This window comes from Pristiophorus japonicus, chromosome 11 (genome assembly GCF_044704955.1).
Source record: "Pristiophorus japonicus isolate sPriJap1 chromosome 11, sPriJap1.hap1, whole genome shotgun sequence".
NCBI lineage: Eukaryota > Metazoa > Chordata > Chondrichthyes > Pristiophoridae > Pristiophorus > Pristiophorus japonicus.
This window is the reverse complement of record NC_091987.1, coordinates 83112931-83138856: the sequence shown is the minus strand read 5'-3', so window position 1 is coordinate 83138856 and position 25926 is coordinate 83112931. Positions and strand designations below refer to the sequence as shown.

Here is a 25926-nt window from a genome sequence, read left to right as displayed (position 1 = left end):
ATGACCTGACGTGACAGCCTGAGCCTCCTGAGGCACTGCTGTTCAGTCATGCCCAGGAAACATATCCTCTGCCTATATACCCTGTGTTGCGGGTATCGCCTCTGGCGAAGTCCACCCCCGTGCTCATCCCCTCCCGCCTGTGGAGCAGCAGGTCACTGAGGAGAAAGCTGTTGCTGTTATTGCTGGTGTTGTTGGTGCTGGGGCTCACCTTGGTCCAAATCTGAGGTCCAAGTTGAGACAACATAAGCGGCACCCATGCTGATCTGATAGATGCCAGGTAAAGTGGAGATCAGAGGCACAATCCTCCAATGTACTAAGAGTGGCTTCCGAGCTTGTATTAAGAAGGAAGGTAAGTTTTAAGGATGGTCTTAAGGGAGAGGGAGTTCATGCAGTGTATTCCAGAATGTGGAGCCTAGACAGCAGAAGGCACAGAGATAGGAAAGAGTTGTACCATGGAGGGATTTAAACACAAGGATGAACGTTTAAATTTGAGGCACTGGGGGACCGAAAGCCAATGTAGGTCAGTAAGGACAGGGTGATGGGTGAGCAGAGCTTTGTGTGGGATAGGCATCTAACAGGGAATCCTTTTTTTAGCGGTTTAGCCACTTGGCCCTCACTTGATAAGCTGATGTATCCACTATTAAGATCTGTATATTGCTGATGTGGTATACTACCTTGCTATGGTGGTTACATGCAGTGAGCAGAACACGGATGCTGGTAAACAGTACAGTCTGTATAGCAGTAAGGCTATGAATCCTAGGGAGAGAGTTCCTGTGGGAAGGAGGACAGTAGGGGTATGTTTATGTATATGTACTAGGTCCATGCAGCGGAGCCTGGTCTCCAGTCGTCTTGGATCCCCTTGCCACTGGATCAAGACCTTGCTCTGTCAAGCCTGTGTGGTAGCTGGTGTGCAACGGCCAACTCACGTTTAAAGAATTCACGCACAGGCATCTTCCACCCTCATCGGTGTTGTGTATCTGTAAAGCATGCACTCCCATGTTCCGGCATCAGGGAGCGGATCCCAGCATCCCTTGGGAGCACTGTATATAAGCTGGTCCCTAAGGACTGTTACTCACTCTGGAGTATCTTAATAACGACTGAGGTCACTGTTACTTTAACCTCCCTGTGTGCAGTCTCATCTGTGTCAGGAACACAACAACTGGCGACGATTATACGAATCCAACGCAAAGGTGCAGCAAACTGTGGGCATCCTGGAGAAGTTCCCAGAGGGTGAGGACTGGGAAGCCTATGTTGAACAACTAAAACAATACTTTGTAGCCAACAAGCTGGACAGAGAAGGATGCGCTGCAAAAATGACAGCGATCCTCTTCACAGTCTGCGGGGCACCGACCTACAGTCTCATGAAGAATCTTCTGGCTCCGGTGAAACCCATAGATAAGTCATATGAGGAGCTGTGTACACTGGTTCTGGAGCATCTTAACCAAAGGGAGAGCGTGCTGATGGCGAGGTATCGGTTCTACACGTGTCAGCGATCTGAAGGTCAGGAAGTGGCGAGCTACGTCGCCGAGCTAAGGCGACTTGCAGGACAATTTGAGTTTGATGGCTACCTGGATCAAATGCTCAGAGACTTTTTTGTACTGGTATTGGCCACGAGACCATCCTACGAAAACTTTTGACTGTAGAGACACTGACCCTCAGTAAGGCCATTGCAATAGCACAGGTGTTTATGTCCACCAGTGATAACACTAAACAAATCTCTCAGCACACAAGTGCTAGCAATGTTCATAAATTAACTGGAACTGTGTTTGCGAGCAGAAATGTACAGGGCAGAAACCACGAGTCTGCAACTGCCAGCAGGCCTCAGGTGACTCAGATCGCTCAGAGTCCACAACAAAGGATGAATGCAAGGCAATTCAGACCTTGTTGGCATTGTGGAGGCTTCCATTCAGCCTATTCATGCTGCTTCAAAGGGTATGTTTGCAAGAGCTGTGGAACAATGGGGCACCTCCAACGAGCTTGCAGATGAGCTGCAAGCTCTGCAAAACCTGCTAACCACCACGTGGCTGAGGAAGATCGGTCTATGGTGGATCAAAGCAATTTTGAGCCTCAGAGAGAGGAGGCAGATGCTGAAGTACACGGGGTGCACACATTTTCGACGAAATGTCCACCTATAATGGTAAACGTAAAATTGAATGGCTTACCCATAGCCATGGAACTGGACACTGGCGCTTGCCAATCCATCATGAGCAAAAAGATGTTTGAGAGACTGTGGTGCAACAAGGCACTCAGACCAGCCCTGAGCCCCATCCACACAAAACTGAGAATGTACACCAAAGAGCTTATCACTGTCCTGGGCAGCGCCATGGTCAAGGTCACCTACAAGGGCACGGTGCATGAACTGCCACTCTGGATTGTTCCGGGCGATGGCCCCACACTGCTTGGAAGGAGCTGGTTGGGCAAAATCCGCTGGAACTGGGATGACATCCGAGCGCTATCACATGTCGATGAGGCCTCATGTACCCAGGTTCTTGACAAATTTCCTTCCCTTTTTGAGCCTGGCATTGGAAACTTTTCCGGGGCGAAGGTACGGATCCACTTGGTCCCAGAAGCACGATCCATTCACCACAAGGCACGAGCGGTACCTCACATGATGATAGAGAGCGGAAATCGAGCTGGACAGGCTGCAATGCAAGGGCATCATCTCCCCAGTGGAATTCAGCGAGTGGGCCAGCCCGATTGTTCCAGTACTCAAAAGTGATGGCACGGTCAGCATTTGCGGTGATTATAAAGTAACTATTAATCGTTTCTCGCTACAGGACCAATACCCGCTACCTAAGGCAGATGACCTATTTGCGACGCTGGCAGGAGGCAAGACGTTCACCAAGCTCGACCTGACTTCGGCCTACATGACGCATTTGCTGAGGAGTCTTTGAAGGGCCTCATCCTGCATCAACACGCACAAGGGACTGTTCATCTACAACAGATGCCCATTTGGAATTTGGTCGGTTGCAGCGATGTGGAAGAAAGAATCTATGAATCTATGGCTTATGGAAAAGGGAAGGGTTAAATTATGTTTTTGCTACGCTTAAAGAAATAATAGGACTAGAAAAATAGCCACGCTTTTTTAGCCTTGAAACTTAGAGATGCAATTAGGTGACCATCTGGTATTAAAAGGGAGTCTCCTTTTGCCTTTTCTTATCAGACTGTGAACAGAGAGAAACTATGCAAGGAAAGATAGAGTGTATACCTCCCGAGACGACCTTTGTACTCGCGGGACTAATGAATAAGATTCCTTTTATATTTCTGTATTCAATTTCTGTATAAAGATAGGGACAATTTGCCTGTACGGCAGAGTTTTTGCCTTGGTACGGTCCAAGCAAGCTCTCCAAGATATCTTGTTAGCTTTAGTAATAAACTTCTCTCGAAGCAAATTCTGAAAGTCTCCGCCTGAGTTCATTTAAGCTAAATTTCCTCGACAGATTCTGGCGTAGTCCGGCAGGATCTCTAAAAAAAACGAGATCCAAAAGAACTAAATTTAACTTTTAAAGAGAAAAGTGGAATATTTCCTCGACAGATTCTAAAGAAAAGAGGAATTTTTAAGGACCTTCCTAGCTGAAAGGAGGAAGGTGCCTAGGCCGTCCTAGCTGAAAGGGGGACGGGCCGCCGAGATCCCCGAGAGGGTGAGGTATAAGGTAGCTACCGCCAAGAAGCTAAAATAACAAAAAGGCAAAAGGAGACCCCGAGCTGAGCGGAAAAGAGAACACCGGTGAGCGCTTTGTAAATTATTGTATATTTTGTAGGATTGTCCTAACTCTCATTTCAGAAAAGATCGCGAGACATTGCACCCGGTAGAATGGGAAACGGCTCTAGTCGAGCAGGGCGCTCGCGCCCAGTTCCTAGAAAAGGAAAGAAGGACGACCTCTCAACTGAAAGAATGAAAGTACATCCTAAGACTGAGAAAAGAATCCGTAAGGTAGTAAAGCAACGAGAGAAGGTAAGAGATCCCATTGTGCCACCCGGCTCGCCGGCGGACACTGTAATTAAAGAAACAGCAGACGACAGATACGCGGTAACGTTTACTAGCGATTTGTACGGTTGGGATTGGCCATATGGAGGAAGTTTTAAATTGTCCTTAATTGAGGAATGGAGACAGACCACCAAAAATGGGACAGTGGACCCCAGTTGGGATAAAGATTATATGGAGAATTGTTTTAAAAAATGGACAGAGGTGGCAAAGAGGCACCAGCCCCTAAAAATAAAAAGAAAGAGGAGGAGGGTAAGGAGAAGCCCCCTCTCTCTTACAGCCCCCCGAGTGCCCCGGTTTTGACCGCTTCCCCTGTCGGCTTATATCCCCGTCTTCGAACCACCAAGCCGGATGATTGGCAGGAGATTATAGAAATAGTGGCCGCTCAGCTGGATAAGACAGGCCGATTCCTCCACTACCCCCACGACACAAGCCCCCGTGTAATGATCAGACCAACGGCTGTCCTAAAGCCCTGGACACCGGGGGAAGCTCGGGATATGATATCAGCTGCCCCTAATCCTGTTAAGAAGCCAGTAGCCTTTCACAACTGGCTTGAGCAAACCTGTACCATTTATTAAAGGGAGCTAAAAAGCATGGAGATATAGGGGAAGTCACCCGCTGCTTGCAGAAAGCAGAAGAATAGATTTTGCAGGCAGATGGAAAAATAGTTGGGACGAGCATGCAGGAATACCAATGGATCAAAATGAACCTTTGGCAGTGCAAACCTTGTTAAATTGTATGTTGCCACAACAAGCAAGAACATACAAAATAAGGGTTTTGGACTGGCAAGGAAAAAGTTGGAAAGAGACAGTTACAGTACTGGCTAACATGGATAGAGAGGGACTATTTACCTATAAGGAAAATAAGGCTAAAACAGCAGGTCAGTAAATCAGCAAAAGGGACGAGGACAGGCACAGAATAATCAGCATAGGGATGCCCCGGAGGCTTAGTGGTACAGGCGGCAGCCCTTCGCTTATCGGCAGACATAGAAGAAAACCCTCTGGCAGTAGTAAAAGTAGGAGACACTTATGTGAAGTTCCTGGTGGATACCGGTGCTACTATGTCTTCTGTACCACCCTCTGTGGGATTATCTGTAAGCAACACCACCGTCTTAAGTATGGGTGTGGCCGGTATCCCCATGAAAGAATTTTTATCTGAACCTACCAAATTGATAATTGAAGGACAATCAGTTAATGATGAGACTTTGAAAGTCTCTAAAACAACACCGCTCCCTTCATTGGGAAGACAGACTTTGTGCAAACTAGGAGCCACAATTTATTGCACAAAGGAAGGAATGTACATGGAGCTCCCTCCAAATAATATTCATCAGTTCTTTAATGGGATTAAAAAAGAGAAAAGGGAGGATAACAAAGAAAAGGCTGCCCTCTATTGTTGGCAATTGATTGGCAACTTCTATTCCCCCTTGATACATGAAGTTATACAAAACTTAAAAGCTAAAATTGACTCTAATACTGAAGAATTGATGTATATAATTTTGACAAGCTTTGAGGCAGTTCAGCTTCACTGTACAGCCTGGTACATTCGTCAAAAAGCTGAAACTTACCAGTGTTTGGTACAATCCTTTTTAAATAGAGAAGAAATAGTAGAAGCTACGCCCCGCATTTATTTTGGACCAGAAGAATTGGGGGTAGCCATCGATTTGACACCCTTACAGCAACAGCGGTTTAGAGAAGCGAACTCGACACCCCATCTGACCTTGGCTGTAAAACCGCCAGCGAAACCTAAAGATATGGGTCCGATGATTGTAGGAATAGAAAGAGAAAAACAGCAACACGGCTATCAACCTTGGGCAGTAATAAAACTGCAAAATGTTCAGATAGACTTTATCACCCACAACAGGGGGATTCTCCAGTGGAAAGGTAAAAATCATGCCTCCACTTTTGAAAAACAGCAACCCCCAGAACAACCAAGCCCTAAGCTGCCAATGGCATTGAATCAAGTATCTTCTGAACTTTGGGCAAAGCATAAGAATCATGTTGGGCAAGTACATTCTGCAGTACCCCATCGGGTACAATTGATAAAGAATGCCGTGTTACCAAGCATTAGGCAGTACAGACTGCCTCCAGAGGCAGAAAATGGGATAGAGCCAGTCATTTCTGCATTGTTGGAACAAGGAGTTTTAGAAAAGACACAGAGCCCGTGTAACACTCCGATACTGCCCATACCAAAGGTTAATAGGCCGAATGAATGGAGATTTGTGCAAGATCTGAGAGCTATTAATAAGATAGTAGTCGCTATCACCCCTGTGGTACCGGACACCAACATTATACTATCTGCTATACCACCAACAGCAACTGTCTTTACTGTAATAGACCTGTGTTCAGTTTTTTTCTCTATCCCGTTAAATCAAGAGAGTCAGTATCTGTTTGCTTTCACCCACAAGAAGCAGCAGTACACATGGACCAGGTTGCCCCAAGGATACACCGAAAGCCCCGCAGTATATGCAGCAGCAGTAAAAAGAGACCTTGAAGACTGTTCATTATCAGACCAGTCTGTACTGCTGCAGTATGCGGACGATTTTCTTGTGGCTTCTAGCCACGGATACAGGTGCATGCAAGATTCCCTAGAACTGTTACAGCACCTATGTGAAAGAGGGCACCGAGTGTCGTTACAAAAGTTACAATTTTGTCAGACTCAAGTCCAGTACCTGGGTTTTCACATATCTCAAGGGCAGAGTCAGCTAGGACCAGAAAGAATTCAGACAATCGAGAATGGGATGCGGTCCTAAGATCAGCTGCCCTGAATAATGCCCCACCCAAGGTGGAGTGGTGCCCAGAGAGAGAGGAGGCATTTAAACAGTTAAAGAAAGCCATTGTTTTGGATCATCCATGTACTGTCATTACAGCCCATGCTGTGTTATTACTTTTGAATTTAGCTGCCACACAACACTTTACAGCGTCTCGAAGAACAGGTTATGAAGTATTACTGCTGTCACACCCTAACTACACCTTTCGACGCGCAGTGAACCCAGCCACCTTTCTTCCTACTAAAGAAGTAGAGGATCCAGACCAGCATGATTGTCTGTTAACGGTGGAAGTAGCCACTTTACCAAGACCAGATTTGCTCACAGAGCCCATGGACAATCCTGATCTTAGTCTCTATACGGATGGATCATCACATAGGCCATCGGATGATTTGTTTTTGGCAGGCTATGCTATTGTAAATCCCTACGAAACTGTTGAAGCATTCGCCCTGCCTCCCGGAACCTCGGCTCAGGCTGCTGAATTGTTTGCCCTCACTAGAGCTTGTATAATAGCTAAAGATCATACTGCTAATATCTATACTGATTCTAGATATGCATTCGGTGTGGCCCATGATTTTGGACAACTGTGGAAATAACAGAGGCTTTATCACCTCTGGTGGAAAGCATATTAAGCACTCTCAACTGGTGCTTAATCTATTAGACGCCATTCAGTTGCCAAGTAAGGTAGCCGTTATCAAATGTGCAGCTCACACAACCGGTGAGGATGAAGTATCAGTAGGAAATAGGAGGGCTGACGAAGCAGCCAAACAAGCCGCTTCGGCACAGGCAGACTGCCTTCAAGCAGTCGCAGTCTCCCCTCCACAGGTACTTGACATCCAACAACTTAAAACAGCCCAACAACAAGTTACCATTCAGGAAGGAAGAACTTGGGAAAACCAGGGTTGTTTTTAAAAAAAACGACATTTGGTATCACCCTGATGGGCGAACTGTTTGCCCTAGATCTCTATTTTTGCCCCTGTCTCGCCTAGCACACGGTCAGGCTCACATGGGCAAAGGAGGGATGATACATGCTATTAATGCACAGTGGTATGCACCAGGAATAACAGTAGTAATTGAGAAAGTTGCTAGAACATGCCAAATTTGTCAACAAAATAACAGAGGTAAAACACCTGCTAAATATGATTATCTACCCCAACCAAGTATGCCCTTTGAAATTTGCAAATTGACTTTGTCCACATGCCTCCAGTATCAGGTCTTAAGTATCTATTAGTCATAGTAGATATGTTCACAAGGTGGGTAGAAGCGTACGCCACTAGAAAAGACGATGCCCGAACAGTAGTAAAAATTCTATTTAAAGAAATAGTACCAAGATATGGGATACCTATGGGAATCAACAGTGACAGGGGAACCCACTTCACCGGAAAAATAGTGCAAAACCTTGCAGAAGCGTTAGGGTTCCAGTGGAAGTTACATATACCATATCAACCACAGTCCTCGGGAATGGTAGAAAGAGTAAATGGGACAATAAAATCTACCCTTACCAAGGTATGTCAGGAGACTGGACTGAAGTGGCCAGAAGCCTTACCATTAGTATTGTATACAATGAGAAACCAGAAAAACCGAAACACTGATTTAACACCACATGAAGCCTTATTGGGAAGACCAATGCCTACTGGCGTAAAACCACCACTGGCAGATGAAAAAATAGCATTAATTTGGAATGATGAAATAGCAAGAAGTCTGCATGAACAAATAAAGCAGACACAGGTGCCCCTGTCGGAAGGAAATGCACCTTTCAGACCTGGAGATCAAGTGTTAGTAAAAACATTAAATAAAGAATCCTTTTCTCCTAGGTGGAAAGGACCGTATCAGATAATTCTCACAACACGAACCGCTTTGAAGTTAGAAAAGCACCCGAACTGGGTGCATGTAACCCGCTGTAAATATTATTTCCCCGACGAATTACAGCCGAAGGAAAAGGCATTGAACCAGGACGTACTACGGTCGCCCGACTAAGAAAACAGCCATCTTCTAGCTGAAGAACTGTACCTGCTCTTGTATTAAATATTTGGACTTGAAAATATTGCCCAAAATTTAAAGGAGATTGGGTCGATGAGAAGAATATGACACATCACCAGAGGGGATGTGCTAGGTGGCCATTCGGAATGGTATGTCCCTATCAGACCGCCATACACGAACCATGCTCACTGCAGCACTCCATTGGAGTATGTAAATGGGAATTAAAGCTAACAAATTTTGTATAAACCCCACAGAAGAGTCTACACCCTGTATGATCCTGAAGTAAAAAGAACTTATACCTTTGGGCAGTGGAAAAATGTAGAAAAATATCTGTCTATGCACAAGATTGAACCCTGATCCCCTGTAATTAATTTGACCAGACTGCACAATTTGATACGGAATGACAAGAAAATTGAGGAAGCTCTGTCAAAGCAAGGCAGAGACATCCACCAATTTAGAGTCGAAATGAGTTACAAGAAGGGGCAACTAGTAAGAATCGCAGACGAAGTCACCTCTTTGACAGTACACCACTGGTGGGATGTGCTTACCGGATGGTCCCCAAAAGCTACAGCAGTACTGAAGCTTGCTATACACCCCATAGTAATCGTAGGTGTGGTTATGCTTGTATTATTAATAATCCTTTGCGGAATGTGGATAAAAAAAATTTTTAAATTTAATTAGTCAAGTAATAAACCCCCTTTTGCTCAAGAAGAGAATATAGGAAATTGTGTTGATCTAAAAAATAAAAAGATCAACAAGGAGGGAATTGTGGAAGAAAGAATCTATGAATCTATGGCTTATGGAAAAGGGAAGGGTTAAATTCTGTTTTTGCTATGCTTAAAGAAATAATAGGTCTAGAAAAATAGCCACGCTTTTTTAGCCTTGAAACTTAGAGATGCAATTAGGTGACCATCTGGTATTAAAAGGGAGTCTCCTTTTGCCTTTTCTTATCAGACTGTGAACAGAGAGAAACTATGCAAGGAAAGATAAAGTGTATACCTCCCGAGACGACCTTTGTACTCGCGGGACTAATGAATAAGATTCCTTTTATATTTCTGTATTCAATTTCTGTATAAAGATAGGGACAATTTGCCTGTACGGCAGAGTTTTTGCCTTGGTACGGTCCAAGCAAGCTCTCCAAGATATCTTGTTAGCTTTAGTAATAAACTTCTCTCGAAGCAAATTCTGAAAGTCTCCGCCTGAGTTCATTTAAGCTAAATTTCCTCGACAGATTCTGGCGTAGTCCGGCAGGATCTCTAAAAAAAACGAGATCCAAAAGAACTAAATTTAACTTTTAAAGAGAAAAGTGGAATATTTCCTCGACAGATTCTAAAGAAAAGAGGAATTTTTAAGGACCTTCCTAGCTGAAAGGAGGAAGGTGCCTAGGCCGTCCTAGCTGAAAGGGGGACGGGCCGCCGAGATCCCCGAGAGGGTGAGGTATAAGGTAGCTACCGCCAAGAAGCTAAAATAACAAAAAGGCAAAAGGAGACCCCGAGCTGAGCGGAAAAGAGAACACCGGTGAGCGCTTTGTAAATTATTGTATATTTTGTAGGATTGTCCTAACTCTCATTTCAGAAAAGATCGCGAGACATTGCACCCGGTAGAATGGGAAACGGCTCTAGTCGAGCAGGGCGCTCGTGCCCAGTTCCTAGAAAAGGAAAGAAGGACGACCTCTCAACTGAAAGAATGAAAGTACATCCTAAGACTGAGAAAAGAATCCGTAAGGTAGTAAAGCAACGAGAGAAGGTAAGAGATCCCATTGTGCCACCCGGCTCGCCGGCGGACACTGTAATTAAAGAAACAGCAGACGACAGATACGCGGTAACGTTTACTAGCGATTTGTACGGTTGGGATTGGCCATATGGAGGAAGTTTTAAATTGTCCTTAATTGAGGAATGGAGACAGACCACCAAAAATGGGACAGTGGACCCCAGTTGGGATAAAGATTATATGGAGAATTGTTTTAAAAAATGGACAGAGGTGGCAAAGAGGCACCAGCCCCTAAAAATAAAAAGAAAGAGGAGGAGGGTAAGGAGAAGCCCCCTCCCTCTTACAGCCCCCCGAGTGCCCCGGTTTTGACCGCTTCCCCTGTCGGCTTATATCCCCGTCTTCCAACCACCAAGCCGGATGATTGGCAGGAGATTATAGAAATAGTGGCCGCTCAGCTGGATAAGACAGGCCGATTCCTCCACTACCCCCACGACACAAGCCCCCGTGTAATGATCAGACCAACGGCTGTCCTAAAGCCCTGGACACCGGGGGAAGCTCGGGATATGATATCAGCTGCCCCTAATCCTGTTAAGAAGCCAGTAGCCTTTCACAACTGGCTTGAGCAAACCTGTACCATTTATTAAAGGGAGCTAAAAAGCATGGAGATATAGGGGAAGTCACCCGCTGCTTGCAGAAAGCAGAAGAATAGATTTTGCAGGCAGATGGAAAAATAGTTGGGACGAGCATGCAGGAATACCAATGGATCAAAATGAACCTTTGGCAGTGCAAACCTTGTTAAATTGTATGTTGCCACAACAAGCAAGAACATACAAAATAAGGGTTTTGGACTGGCAAGGAAAAAGTTGGAAAGAGACAGTTACAGTACTGGCTAACATGGATAGAGAGGGACTATTTACCGATAAGGAAAATAAGGCTAAAACAGCAGGTCAGTAAATCAGCAAAAGGGACGAGGACAGGCACAGAATAATCAGCATAGGCATGCCCCGGAGGCTTAGTGGTACAGGTGGCAGCCCTTCGCTTATCGGCAGACATAGAAGAAAACCCTCTGGCAGTAGTAAAAGTAGGAGACACTTATGTGAAATTCCTGGTGGATACCGGTGCTACTATGTCTTCTGTACCATCCTCTGTGGGATTATCTGTAAGCAACACCTCCGTCTTAAGTATGGGTGTGGCCGGTATCCCCATGAAAGAATTTTTATCTGAACCTACCAAATTGATAATTGAAGGACAATCAGTTAATGATGAGACTTTGAAAGTCTCTAAAACAACACCGCTCCCTTTATTGGGAAGACAGACTTTGTGCAAACTAGGAGCCACAATTTATTGCACAAAGGAAGGAATGTACATGGAGCTCCCTCCAAATAATATTCATCAGTTCTTTAATGGGATTAAAAAAGAGAAAAGGGAGGATAACAAAGAAAAGGCTGCCCTCTATTGTTGGCAATTGATTGGCAACTTCTATTCCCCCTTGATACATGAAGTTATACAAAACTTAAAAGCTAAATTTGACTCTAATACTGAAGAATTGATGTATATAATTTTGACAAGCTTTGAGGCAGTTCAGCTTCACTGTACAGCCTGGTACATTCGTCAAAAAGCTGAAACTTACCAGTGTTTGGTACAATCCTTTTTAAATAGAGAAGAAATAGTAGAAGCTACGCCCCGCATTTATTTTGGACCAGAAGAATTGGGGGTAGCCATCGATTTGACACCCTTACAGCAACAGCGGTTTAGAGAAGCGAACTCGACACCCCATCTGACCTTGGCTGTAAAACCGCCAGCGAAACCTAAAGATATGGGTCCGATGATTGTAGGAATAGAAAGAGAAAAACAGCAACACGGCTATCAACCTTGGGCAGTAATAAAATTGCAAAATGTTCAGATAGACTTTATCACCCACAACAGGGGGATTCTCCAGTGGAAAGGTAAAAATCATGCCTCCACTTTTGAAAAACAGCAACCCCCAGAACAACCAAGCCCTAAGCTGCCAATGGCATTGAATCAAGTATCTTCTGAACTTTGGGCAAAGCATAAGAATCATGTTGGGCAAGTACATTCTGCAGTACCCCATCGGGTACAATTGATAAAGAATGCCGTGTTACCAAGCATTAGGCAGTACAGACTGCCTCCAGAGGCAGAAAATGGGATAGAGCCAGTCATTTCTGCATTGTTGGAACAAGGAGTTTTAGAAAAGACACAGAGCCCGTGTAACACTCCGATACTGCCCATACCAAAGGTTAATAGGCCGAATGAATGGAGATTTGTGCAAGATCTGAGAGCTATTAATAAGATAGTAGTCGCTATCACCCCTGTGGTACCGGACACCAACATTATACTATCTGCTATACCACCAACAGCAACTGTCTTTACTGTAATAGACCTGTGTTCAGTTTTTTTCTCTATCCCGTTAAATCAAGAGAGTCAGTATCTGTTTGCTTTCACCCACAAGAAGCAGCAGTACACATGGACCAGGTTGCCCCAAGGATACACCGAAAGCCCCGCAGTATATGCAGCAGCAGTAAAAAGAGACCTTGAAGACTGTTCATTATCAGACCAGTCTGTACTGCTGCAGTATGCAGACGATTTTCTTGTGGCTTCTAGCCACGGATACAGGTGCATGCAAGATTCCCTGAAACTGTTACAGCACCTATGTGAAAGAGGGCACCGAGTGTCGTTACAAAAGTTACAATTTTGTCAGACTCAAGTCCAGTACCTGGGTTTTCACATATCTCAAGGGCAGAGTCAGCTAGGACCAGAAAGAATTCAGACAATCGAGAATGGGATGCGGTCCTAAGATCAGCTACCCTGAATAATGCCCCACCCAAGGTGGAGTGGTGCCCAGAGAGAGAGGAGGCATTTAAACAGTTAAAGAAAGCCATTGTTTTGGATCATCCATGTACTGTCATTACAGCCCATGCTGTGTTATTACTTTTGAATTTAGCTGCCACACAACACTTTACAGCGTCTCGAAGAACAGGTTATGAAGTATTACTGCTGTCACACCCTAACTACACCTTTCGACGCGCAGTGAACCCAGCCACCTTTCTTCCTACTAAAGAAGTAGAGGATCCAGACCAGCATGATTGTCTGTTAACGGTGGAAGTAGCCACTTTACCAAGACCAGATTTGCTCACAGAGCCCATGGACAATCCTGATCTTAGTCTCTATACGGATGGATCATCACATAGGCCATCGGATGATTTGTTTTTGGCAGGCTATGCTATTGTAAATCCCTACGAAACTGTTGAAGCATTCGCCCTGCCTCCCGGAACCTCGGCTCAGGCTGCTGAATTGTTTGCCCTCACTAGAGCTTGTATAATAGCTAAAGATCATACTGCTAATATCTATACTGATTCTAGATATGCATTCGGTGTGGCCCATGATTTTGGACAACTGTGGAAATAACAGAGGCTTTATCACCTCTGGTGGAAAGCATATTAAGCACTCTCAACTGGTGCTTAATCTATTAGACGCCATTCAGTTGCCAAGTAAGGTAGCCGTTATCAAATGTGCAGCTCACACAACCGGTGAGGATGAAGTATCAGTAGGAAATAGGAGGGCTGACGAAGCAGCCAAACAAGCCGCTTCGGCACAGGCAGACTGCCTTCAAGCAGTCGCAGTCTCCCCTCCACAGGTACTTGGCATCCAACAACTTAAAACAGCCCAACAACAAGTTACCATGCAGGAAGGAAGAACTTGGGAAAACCAGGGTTGTTTTTAAAAAAAACGACATTTGGTATCACCCTGATGGGCGAACTGTTTGCCCTAGATCTCTATTTTTGCCCCTGTCTCGCCTAGCACACGGTCAGGCTCACATGGGCAAAGGAGGGATGATACATGCTATTAATGCACAGTGGTATGCACCAGGAATAACAGTAGTAATTGAGAAAGTTGCTAGAACATGCCAAATTTGTCAACAAAATAACAGAGGTAAAACACCTGCTGGATATGATCATCTACCCCAACCAAGTATGCCCTTTGAAAATTTGCAAATTGACTTTGTCCACATGCCTCCAGTATCAGGTCTTAAGTATCTATTAGTCATAGTAGATATGTTCACAAGGTGGGTAGAAGCGTACGCCACTAGAAAAGACGATGCCCGAACAGTAGTAAAAATTCTATTTAAAGAAATAGTACCAAGATATGGGATACCTATGGGAATCAACAGTGACAGGGGAACCCACTTCACCGGAAAAATAGTGCAAAATCTTGCAGAAGCGTTAGGGTTCCAGTGGAAGTTACATATACCATATCAACCACAGTCCTCGGGAATGGTAGAAAGAGTAAATGGGACAATAAAATCTACCCTTACCAAGGTATGTCAGGAGACTGGACTGAAGTGGCCAGAAGCCTTACCATTAGTATTGTATACAATGAGAAACCAGAAAAACCGAAACACTGATTTAACACCACATGAAGCCTTATTGGGAAGACCAATGCCTACTGGCGTAAAACCACCACTGGCAGATGAAAAAATAGCATTAATTTGGAATGATGAAATAGCAAGAAGTCTGCATGAACAAATAAAGCAGACACAGGTGCCCCTGTCGGAAGGAAATGCACCTTTCAGACCTGGAGATCAAGTGTTAGTAAAAATATTAAATAAAGAATCCTTTTCTCCTAGGTGGAAAGGACCGTATCAGATAATTCTCACAACACGAACCGCTTTGAAGTTAGAAAAGCACCCGAACTGGGTGCATGTAACCCGCTGTAAATATTATTTCCCCGACGAATTACAGCCGAAGGAAAAGGCATTGAACCAGGACGTACTACGGTCGCCCGACTAAGAAAACAGCCATCTTCTAGCTGAAGAACTGTACCTGCTCTTGTATTAAATATTTGGACTTGAAAATATTGCCCAAAATTTAAAGGAGATTGGGTCGATGAGAAGAATATGACACATCACCAGAGGGGATGTGCTAGGTGGCCATTCGGAATGGTATGTCCCTATCAGACCGCCATACACGAACCATGCTCACTGCAGCACTCCATTGGAGTATGTAAATGGGAATTAAAGCTAACAAATTTTGTATAAACCCCACAGAAGAGTCTACACCCTGTATGATCCTGAAGTAAAAAGAACTTATACCTTTGGGCAGTGGAAAAATGTAGAAAAATATCTGTCTATGCACAAGATTGAACCCTGATCCCCTGTAATTAATTTGACCAGACTGCACAATTTGATACGGAATGACAAGAAAATTGAGGAAGCTCTGTCAAAGCAAGGCAGAGACATCCACCAATTTAGAGTCGAAATGAGTTACAAGAAGGGGCAACTAGTAAGAATCGCAGACGAAGTCACCTCTTTGACAGTACACCACTGGTGGGATGTGCTTACCGGATGGTCCCCAAAAGCTACAGCAGTACTGAAGCTTGCTATACACCCCATAGTAATCGTAGGTGTGGTTATGCTTGTATTATTAATAATCCTTTGCGGAATGTGGATAAAAAAAATTTTTAAATTTAATTAGTCAAGTAATAAACCCCCTTTTGCTCAAGAAGAGAATATAGGAAATTGTGTTGATCTAAAAAATAAAAAGATCAACAAGGAGGGAATTGTGGAAGAAAGAATCTATGAATCTATGGCTTATGGAAAAGGGAAGGGTTAAATTCTGTTTTTGCTATGCTTAAAGAAATAATAGGTCTAGAAAAATAGCCACGCTTTTTTAGCCTTGAAACTTAGAGATGCAATTAGGTGACCATCTGGTATTAAAAGGGAGTCTCCTTTTGCCTTTTCTTATCAGACTGTGAACAGAGAGAAACTATGCAAGGAAAGATAGAGTGTATACCTCCCGAGACGACCTTTGTACTCGCGGGACTAATGAATAAGATTCCTTTTATATTTCTGTATTCAATTTCTGTATAAAGATAGGGACAATTTGCCTGTACGGCAGAGTTTTTGCCTTGGTACGGTCCAAGCAAGCTCTCCAAGATATCTTGTTAGCTTTAGTAATAAACTTCTCTCGAAGCAAATTCTGAAAGTCTCCGCCTGAGTTCATTTAAGCTAAATTTCCTCGACAGATTCTGGCGTAGTCCGGCAGGATCTCTAAAAAAAACGAGATCCAAAAGAACTAAATTTAACTTTTAAAGAGAAAAGTGGAATATTTCCTCGACAGATTCTAAAGAAAAGAGGAATTTTTAAGGACCTTCCTAGCTGAAAGGAGGAAGGTGCCTAGGCCGTCCTAGCTGAAAGGGGGACGGGCCGCCGAGATCCCCGAGAGGGTGAGGTATAAGGTAGCTACCGCCAAGAAGCTAAAATAACAAAAAGGCAAAAGGAGACCCCGAGCTGAGCGGAAAAGAGAACACCGGTGAGCGCTTTGTAAATTATTGTATATTTTGTAGGATTGTCCTAACTCTCATTTCAGAAAAGATCGCGAGACATTGCACCCGGTAGAATGGGAAACGGCTCTAGTCGAGCAGGGCGCTCGTGCCCAGTTCCTAGAAAAGGAAAGAAGGACGACCTCTCAACTGAAAGAATGAAAGTACATCCTAAGACTGAGAAAAGAATCCGTAAGGTAGTAAAGCAACGAGAGAAGGTAAGAGATCCCATTGTGCCACCCGGCTCGCCGGCGGACACTGTAATTAAAGAAACAGCAGACGACAGATACGCGGTAACGTTTACTAGCGATTTGTACGGTTGGGATTGGCCATATGGAGGAAGTTTTAAATTGTCCTTAATTGAGGAATGGAGACAGACCACCAAAAATGGGACAGTGGACCCCAGTTGGGATAAAGATTATATGGAGAATTGTTTTAAAAAATGGACAGAGGTGGCAAAGAGGCACCAGCCCCTAAAAATAAAAAGAAAGAGGAGTAGGGTAAGGAGAAGCCCCCTCTCTCTTACAGCCCCCCGAGTGCCCCGGTTTTGACCGCTTCCCCTGTCGGCTTATATCCCCGTCTTCGAACCACCAAGCCGGATGATTGGCAGGAGATTATAGAAATAGTGGCCGCTCAGCTGGATAAGACAGGCCGATTCCTCCACTACCCCCACGACACAAGCCCCCGTGTAATGATCAGACCAACGGCTGTCCTAAAGCCCTGGACACCGGGGGAAGCTCGGGATATGATATCAGCTGCCCCTAATCCTGTTAAGAAGCCAGTAGCCTTTCACAACTGGCTTGAGCAAACCTGTACCATTTATTAAAGGGAGCTAAAAAGCATGGAGATATAGGGGAAGTCACCCGCTGCTTGCAGAAAGCAGAAGAATAGATTTTGCAGGCAGATGGAAAAATAGTTGGGACGAGCATGCAGGAATACCAATGGATCAAAATGAACCTTTGGCAGTGCAAACCTTGTTAAATTGTATGTTGCCACAACAAGCAAGAACATACAAAATAAGGGTTTTGGACTGGCAAGGAAAAAGTTGGAAAGAGACAGTTACAGTACTGGCTAACATGGATAGAGAGGGACTATTTACCTATAAGGAAAATAAGGCTAAAACAGCAGGTCAGTAAATCAGCAAAAGGGACGAGGACAGGCACAGAATAATCAGCATAGGGATGCCCCGGAGGCTTAGTGGTACAGGTGGCAGCCCTTCGCTTATCGGCAGACATAGAAGAAAACCCTCTGGCAGTAGTAAAAGTAGGAGACACTTATGTGAAATTCCTGGTGGATACCGGTGCTACTATGTCTTCTGTACCATCCTCTGTGGGATTATCTGTAAGCAACACCACCGTCTTAAGTATGGGTGTGGCCGGTATCCCCATGAAAGAATTTTTATCTGAACCTACCAAATTGATAATTGAAGGACAATCAGTGAATGATGAGACTTTGAAAGTCTCTAAAACAACACCGCTCCCTTTATTGGGAAGACAGACTTTGTGCAAACTAGGAGCCACAATTTATTGCACAAAGGAAGGAATGTACATGGAGCTCCCTCCAAATAATATTCATCAGTTCTTTAATGGGATTAAAAAAGAGAAAAGGGAGGATAACAAAGAAAAGGCTACCCTCTATTGTTGGCAATTGATTGGCAACTTCTATTCCCCCTTGATACATGAAGTTATACAAAACTTAAAAGCTAAATTTGACTCTAATACTGAAGAATTGATGTATATAATTTTGACAAGCTTTGAGGCAGTTCAGCTTCACTGTACAGCCTGGTACATTCGTCAAAAAGCTGAAACTTACCAGTGTTTGGTACAATCCTTTTTAAATAGAGAAGAAATAGTAGAAGCTACGCCCCGCATTTATTTTGGACCAGAAGGATTGGGGGTAGCCATCGATTTGACACCCTTACAGCAACAGCGGTTTAGAGAAGCGAACTCGACACCCCATCTGACCTTGGCTGTAAAACCGCCAGCGAAACCTAAAGATATGGGTCCGATGATTGTAGGAATAGAAAGAGAAAAACAGCAACACGGCTATCAACCTTGGGCAGTAATAAAATTGCAAAATGTTCAGATAGACTTTATCACCCACAACAGGGGGATTCTCCAGTGGAAAGGTAAAAATCATGCCTCCACTTTTGAAAAACAGCAACCCCCAGAACAACCAAGCCCTAAGCTGCCAATGGCATTGAATCAAGTATCTTCTGAACTTTGGGCAAAGCATAAGAATCATGTTGGGCAAGTACATTCTGCAGTACCCCATCGGGTACAATTGATAAAGAATGCCGTGTTACCAAGCATTAGGCAGTACAGACTGCCTCCAGAGGCAGAAAATGGGATAGAGCCAGTCATTTCTGCATTGTTGGAACAAGGAGTTTTAGAAAAGACACAGAGCCCGTGTAACACTCCGATACTGCCCATACCAAAGGTTAATAGGCCGAATGAATGGAGATTTGTGCAAGATCTGAGAGCTATTAATAAGATAGTAGTCGCTATCACCCCTGTGGTACCGGACACCAACATTATACTATCTGCTATACCACCAACAGCAACTGTCTTTACTGTAATAGACCTGTGTTCAGTTTTTTTCTCTATCCCGTTAAATCAAGAGAGTCAGTATCTGTTTGCTTTCACCCACAAGAAGCAGCAGTACACATGGACCAGGTTGCCCCAAGGATACACCGAAAGCCCCGCAGTATATGCAGCAGCAGTAAAAAGAGACCTTGAAGACTGTTCATTATCAGACCAGTCTGTACTGCTGCAGTATGCGGACGATTTTCTTGTGGCTTCTAGCCACGGATACAGGTGCATGCAAGACTCCCTAAAACTGTTACAGCACCTATGTGAAAGAGGGCACCGAGTGTCGTTACAAAAGTTACAATTTTGTCAGACTCAAGTCCAGTACCTGGGTTTTCACATATCTCAAGGGCAGAGTCAGCTAGGACCAGAAAGAATTCAGACAATCGAGAATGGGATGCGGTCCTAAGATCAGCTGCCCTGAATAATGCCCCACCCAAGGTGGAGTGGTGCCCAGAGAGAGAGGAGGCATTTAAACAGTTAAAGAAAGCCATTGTTTTGGATCATCCATGTACTGTCATTACAGCCCATGCTGTGTTATTACTTTTGAATTTAGCTGCCACACAACACTTTACAGCGTCTCGAAGAACAGGTTATGAAGTATTACTGCTGTCACACCCTAACTACACCTTTCGACGCGCAGTGAACCCAGCCACCTTTCTTCCTACTAAAGAAGTAGAGGATCCAGACCAGCATGATTGTCTGTTAACGGTGGAAGTAGCCACTTTACCAAGACCAGATTTGCTCACAGAGCCCATGGACAATCCTGATCTTAGTCTCTATACGGATGGATCATCGTACAGGCCATCGGATGATTTGTTTTTGGCAGGCTATGCTATTGTAAATCCCTACGAAACTGTTGAAGCATTCGCCCTGCCTCCCGGAACCTCGGCTCAGGCTGCTGAATTGTTTGCCCTCACTAGAGCTTGTATAATAGCTAAAGATCATACTGCTAATATCTATACTGATTCTAGATATGCATTCGGTGTGGCCCATGATTTTGGACAACTGTGGAAATAACAGAGGCTTTATCACCTCTGGTGGAAAGCATATTAAGCACTCTCAACTGGTGCTTAATCTATTAGACGCCATTCAGTTGCCAAGTAAGGTAGCCGTTATCAAGTGTGCAGCTCACACAACCGGTGAGGATGAAGTATCAGTAGGAAATAGGAGGGCTGACGAAGCAGCCAAACAAGCCGCTTCGGCACAGGCAGACTGCCTTCAAGCAGTCGCAGTCTCCCCTCCACAGGTACTTGACATCCAACAACTTAAAACAGCCCAACAACAAGTTACCATGCAGGAAGGAAGAACTTGGGAAAACCAGGGTTGTTTTTAAAAAAAACGACATTTGGTATCACCCTGATGGGCGAACTGTTTGCCCTAGATCTCTATTTTTGCCCCTGTCTCGCCTAGCACACGGTCAGGCTCACATGGGCAAAGGAGGGATGATACATGCTATTAATGCACAGTGGTATGCACCAGGAATAACAGTAGTAATTGAGAAAGTTGCTAGAACATGCCAAATTTGTCAACAAAATAACAGAGGTAAAACACCTGCTGGATATGATCATCTACCCCAACCAAGTATGCCCTTTGAAAATTTGCAAATTGACTTTGTCCACATGCCTCCAGTATCAGGTCTTAAGTATCTATTAGTCATAGTAGATATGTTCACAAGGTGGGTAGAAGCGTACGCCACTAGAAAAGACGATGCCCGAACAGTAGTAAAAATTCTATTTAAAGAAATAGTACCAAGATATGGGATACCTATGGGAATCAACAGTGACAGGGGAACCCACTTCACCGGAAAAATAGTGCAAAACCTTGCAGAAGCGTTAGGGTTCCAGTGGAAGTTACATATACCATATCAACCACAGTCCTCGGGAATGGTAGAAAGAGTAAATGGGACAATAAAATCTACCCTTACCAAGGTATGTCAGGAGACTGGACTGAAGTGGCCAGAAGCCTTACCATTAGTATTGTATACAATGAGAAACCAGAAAAACCGAAACACTGATTTAACACCACATGAAGCCTTATTGGGAAGACCAATGCCTACTGGCGTAAAACCACCACTGGCAGATGAAAAAATAGCATTAATTTGGAATGATGAAATAGCAAGAAGTCTGCATGAACAAATAAAGCAGACACAGGTGCCCCTGTCGGAAGGAAATGCACCTTTCAGACCTGGAGATCAAGTGTTAGTAAAAACATTAAATAAAGAATCCTTTTCTCCTAGGTGGAAAGGACCGTATCAGATAATTCTCACAACACGAACCGCTTTGAAGTTAGAAAAGCACCCGAACTGGGTGCATGTAACCCGCTGTAAATATTATTTCCCCGACGAATTACAGCCGAAGGAAAAGGCATTGAACCAGGACGTACTACGGTCGCCCGACTAAGAAAACAGCCATCTTCTAGCTGAAGAACTGTACCTGCTCTTGTATTAAATATTTGGACTTGAAAATATTGCCCAAAATTTAAAGGAGATTGGGTCGATGAGAAGAATATGACACATCACCAGAGGGGATGTGCTAGGTGGCCATTCGGAATGGTATGTCCCTATCAGACCGCCATACACGAACCATGCTCACTGCAGCACTCCATTGGAGTATGTAAATGGGAATTAAAGCTAACAAATTTTGTATAAACCCCCCAGTAATAAATGCGTGAGAAGAGTCTACACCCTGTATGATCCTGAAGTAAAAAGAACTTATACCTTTGGGCAGTGGAAAAATGTAGAAAAATATCTGTCTATGCACAAGATTGAACCCTGATCCCCTGTAATTAATTTGACCAGACTGCACAATTTGATACGGAATGACAAGAAAATTGAGGAAGCTCTGTCAAAGCAAGGCAGAGACATCCACCAATTTAGAGTCGAAATGAGTTACAAGAAGGGGCAACTAGTAAGAATCGCAGACGAAGTCACCTCTTTGACAGTACACCACTGGTGGGATGTGCTTACCGGATGGTCCCCAAAAGCTACAGCAGTACTGAAGCTTGCTATACACCCCATAGTAATCGTAGGTGTGGTTATGCTTGTATTATTAATAATCCTTTGCGGAATGTGGATAAAAAAATTTTAAAAATTTAATTAGTCAAGTAATAAACCCCCTTTTGCTCAAGAAGAGAATATAGGAAATTGTGTTGATCTAAAAAATAAAAAGATCAACAAGGAGGGAATTGTGGAAGAAAGAATCTATGAATCTATGGCTTATGGAAAAGGGAAGGGTTAAATTCTGTTTTTGCTATGCTTAAAGAAATAATAGGTCTAGAAAAATAGCCACGCTTTTTTAGCCTTGAAACTTAGAGATGCAATTAGGTGACCATCTGGTATTAAAAGGGAGTCTCCTTTTGCCTTTTCTTATCAGACTGTGAACAGAGAGAAACTATGCAAGGAAAGATAGAGTGTATACCTCCCGAGACGACCTTTGTACTCGCGGGACTAATGAATAAGATTCCTTTTATATTTCTGTATTCAATTTCTGTATAAAGATAGGGACAATTTGCCTGTACGGCAGAGTTTTTGCCTTGGTATGGTCCAAGCAAGCTCTCCAAGATATCTTGTTAGCTTTAGTAATAAACTTCTCTCGAAGCAAATTCTGAAAGTCTCCGCCTGAGTTCATTTAAGCTAAATTTCCTCGACAAGCGATGTTCCAGAGAAACATGGAGAGCCTACTCAAGTCAGTACCACGCACGGTGGTTTTTCAGGATGACATATTGGTCATGGGTCGGGACACCGTCGAGCACCTACAAAACCTGGAGGAGGTCCTCCAGTGACTGGATCACGTAGGGCTGCGGCTGAAGAGGTCGAAATGCGTCTTCATGGCAACAGAAGTGGAGTTTTTGGGGAGAAAGATCGCGGCGGACGGCATTCGGCCCACAGACGCCAAGACAGAGGCTATCAGGAACGCGCCCAGGCCACAGAACACCATGGATCTGCGGTCGTTCCTGGGTCTCCTCAACTATTCTGGAAACTTCCTACCGGGGTTAAGCACCCTCTTAGAGACATTACATGTGTTATTGCGTAAAGGTGAGAACTGGGTATGGAAAAAAAAACAGACAATTGCTTTTGAGAAAGCCAGTAATATTTTATGCTCCAACAAGCTGCTTGTATTGTATAACCTGTGTAAAAGACTCGTGCTAGCATGTGATGCGTTGTCGTACGGAGTCGTGTGTGTATTACAACAAGCTAACGTTGCGGGGAAGTTGCAACCTGTCGCTTATGCTTTCAGGGGCTTGTCTAAGGCCGAGAGGGCCTACAGCATGATTGAGAAAGAGGCATTAGCGTGTGTGTTCGGGGTAAAGAAAATGCATCAGTACCTGTTTGGCCTCAAATTTGAGCTGGAAACCGATCACAAGCCCCTCACATCCCTGTTCGCTGAAAACAAGGGGATAAATACTAATGCCTCAGCCCGCATGCAAAGGTGGGCACTCGCGCTATCAGCGTATAACTATACCATCCGCCACAGGCCAGGCACCAAGAACTGTGCGGATGCTCTCAGCCGGCTACCATTGCCCAGCACGGGGGTGGAAATGGCGTAGCCTGCAAACTTGTTGATGGTGGCGCAGCCCCCAGACTTGTTGATGGTCATGGAAGCGTTTGAAAATGATAAATCACCTGTCACAGCTCGCCAGATTAGGACTTGGACCAACCAAGATCCTCTGCTGTCCCCAGTAAAAAACTGTGTACTGCATGGGAGCTGGGCCAGCATCTCTGTTGAAATGCAAGAGCTAATCAAGCCGTTCCAGTGGTGAAAGGATGAGCTGTCCATTCAGGCAGACTGCCTGTTGTGGGGTAAACGAATAGTGCTACCCAAAAAGGGCAGGGAGACGTTCATCTCGGATCTCCACAGCACACACCCAGGTATAGTAATGATGAAAGCGATAGCCAGATCCCACGTGTGGTGGCCCGGTATCGACTCTGACTTAGAGTCCTGTGTTCGGCAATGCAGTGTGTGTGCTCAGTTGAGCAACGCGCCCAGAGAGGCACCACTACGTTTGTGGTCCTGGCCCTCCAGACCATGGTCGAGGATCCATGTCGACTATGCGGCCCGTTTCTCAGTAAAATGTTCCTTGTGGTGGTGGATGCTTTTTCAAAATGGATTGAATGTGCAATAATGTCGGGAAGCACCGCCACCATCACCATTGAAAGCCTGAGGGCCATGTTTGCTACCCATGGCCTGCCTGACATACTGGTCAGTGACAACGGGCCATATTTCACCAGTGCCGAATTTAAAGAATTCATACCCGCAATGGGATCAAACATGTCACCTCGGCTCTGTTTAAACCAGCCTCCAATGGGCAGGCAGAGCGAGCAGTACAAACAATCAAACAGAGCCTCAAACGAGTCACAGAAGGCTCACTCCAAATCCGCCTGTCCCCAGTACTGCTCAGCTACCACACGAGACCCCACTCGCTCACAGGGGTGCCCCCAGCTGAGCTACTCATGAAAAGGACACTTAAAACCAGACTCTCGCTGGTTCACCTCAATCTGCATGATCAGATAGAGAGCAGGCGGCAGCAACAAAATGTAAACGATGGTCGCACCACTATGTCACAGGAAATTGATCTGAATGACCCTGTGTTTGTGCTAAACTATGGACATGGTCCCAAGTGGATTGCGAGCATGGTGATAGCTAAAGAAGGGAGTAAGGTGTTTGTAGTCAAACTAGACAATGGACAAATTTGCAGAAAACACCTGGACCAAACGAGGCTGCGGTTCACAGACTGCCCTGAACAACCCACAGCAGACACCACCTTTTTCGAGCCCACAACACACACCCAAAGGATCAATGACACCACGCCGGACCAGGAAATCGAACCCATCATGCCCAACAGCCCAGCAAGGCCAGGCTCACCCAGCAGCCCTGCAGGGCCAACAACACGCCAGCCCAGCGAGGGCACAGCCAACACACCAGAACAGACATTTGTACCGAGGTGGTCCACCAGGGAAAGAAAGGGTCCCGACCGCCTCACCTTGTAAATAGTTTTCACTTTGACTTTGGTAGGGAGTGATGTTGTGTATCTGTAAAGCATGCAGCCCATGTTCCGCCACCAGGGAGCGCATCCCCTGAAGTTCCAAGGGATCGCAGCATCCCTTGGGAGCACTGTATATAAGCCGGCCCCTAAGGCCTGTTACTAACTCTGGAGTGTCTTAATAAAGACTGAGGTCACTGTTACTTTAACATCCCTGTGTGCAGTCTCATCTGTGTTCGGAACACAACAATCGGTAACTCATTTTTAGTGTGGAAGCAAGTCATCCTCGACTCCGGGGGACTGCCTAAGAAGAATAAGAGTGTGGGATAGGATACAGGTAGCAGAGTTTTGGATGAGCTGAAGTTTACAAGGGGTGATGGATGGGAGCCCATTGGAATAGTCAAGTCTGGAGGTGTCAAAGGCATAAATGATGGTTTCAGCAGCAGATGGGGGAAGGTTGGCACAGAGGCGGGAGATATTATAGTGGTTGAAGTAAATGGCCTTTGTGATGAAGAAGTTATGGAGTCAGAAGCTCAGCTCAGATTGGAATAAGTTGCTCAGGCTGCAAATAGTCAAGT

At 44.7% G+C, this 25926-nt stretch overlaps 1 protein-coding gene across 2 annotated transcripts; it reads left to right on the top strand.

Annotated features, from left to right (window-relative positions):
- The first annotated feature begins 3050 nt into the window (after positions 1 to 3050).
- On the top strand, positions 3051 to 22969 carry LOC139276119 (uncharacterized). Of its 2 annotated transcripts, XR_011595816.1 has the most exons (4): positions 3051 to 3727; positions 8564 to 10247; positions 15085 to 16768; positions 21606 to 22969. XR_011595816.1 is itself a non-coding variant. In XM_070893631.1 (3 exons), the coding sequence occupies exon 1, from the start codon at positions 5046 to 5048 to the stop codon at positions 6732 to 6734; it is 1689 nt and encodes a 562-aa protein (XP_070749732.1). In that variant the 5' UTR covers positions 3734 to 5045; the 3' UTR covers positions 6735 to 10247; positions 15085 to 16768; positions 21606 to 22969. The 2 variants fall into 2 exon arrangements, 1 of the variants encoding a protein (XP_070749732.1); XM_070893631.1 differs by lacking the exon at positions 3051 to 3727 and having other exon boundaries at positions 3734 to 10247.
- The last annotated feature ends 2957 nt before the right edge of the window (positions 22970 to 25926 follow it).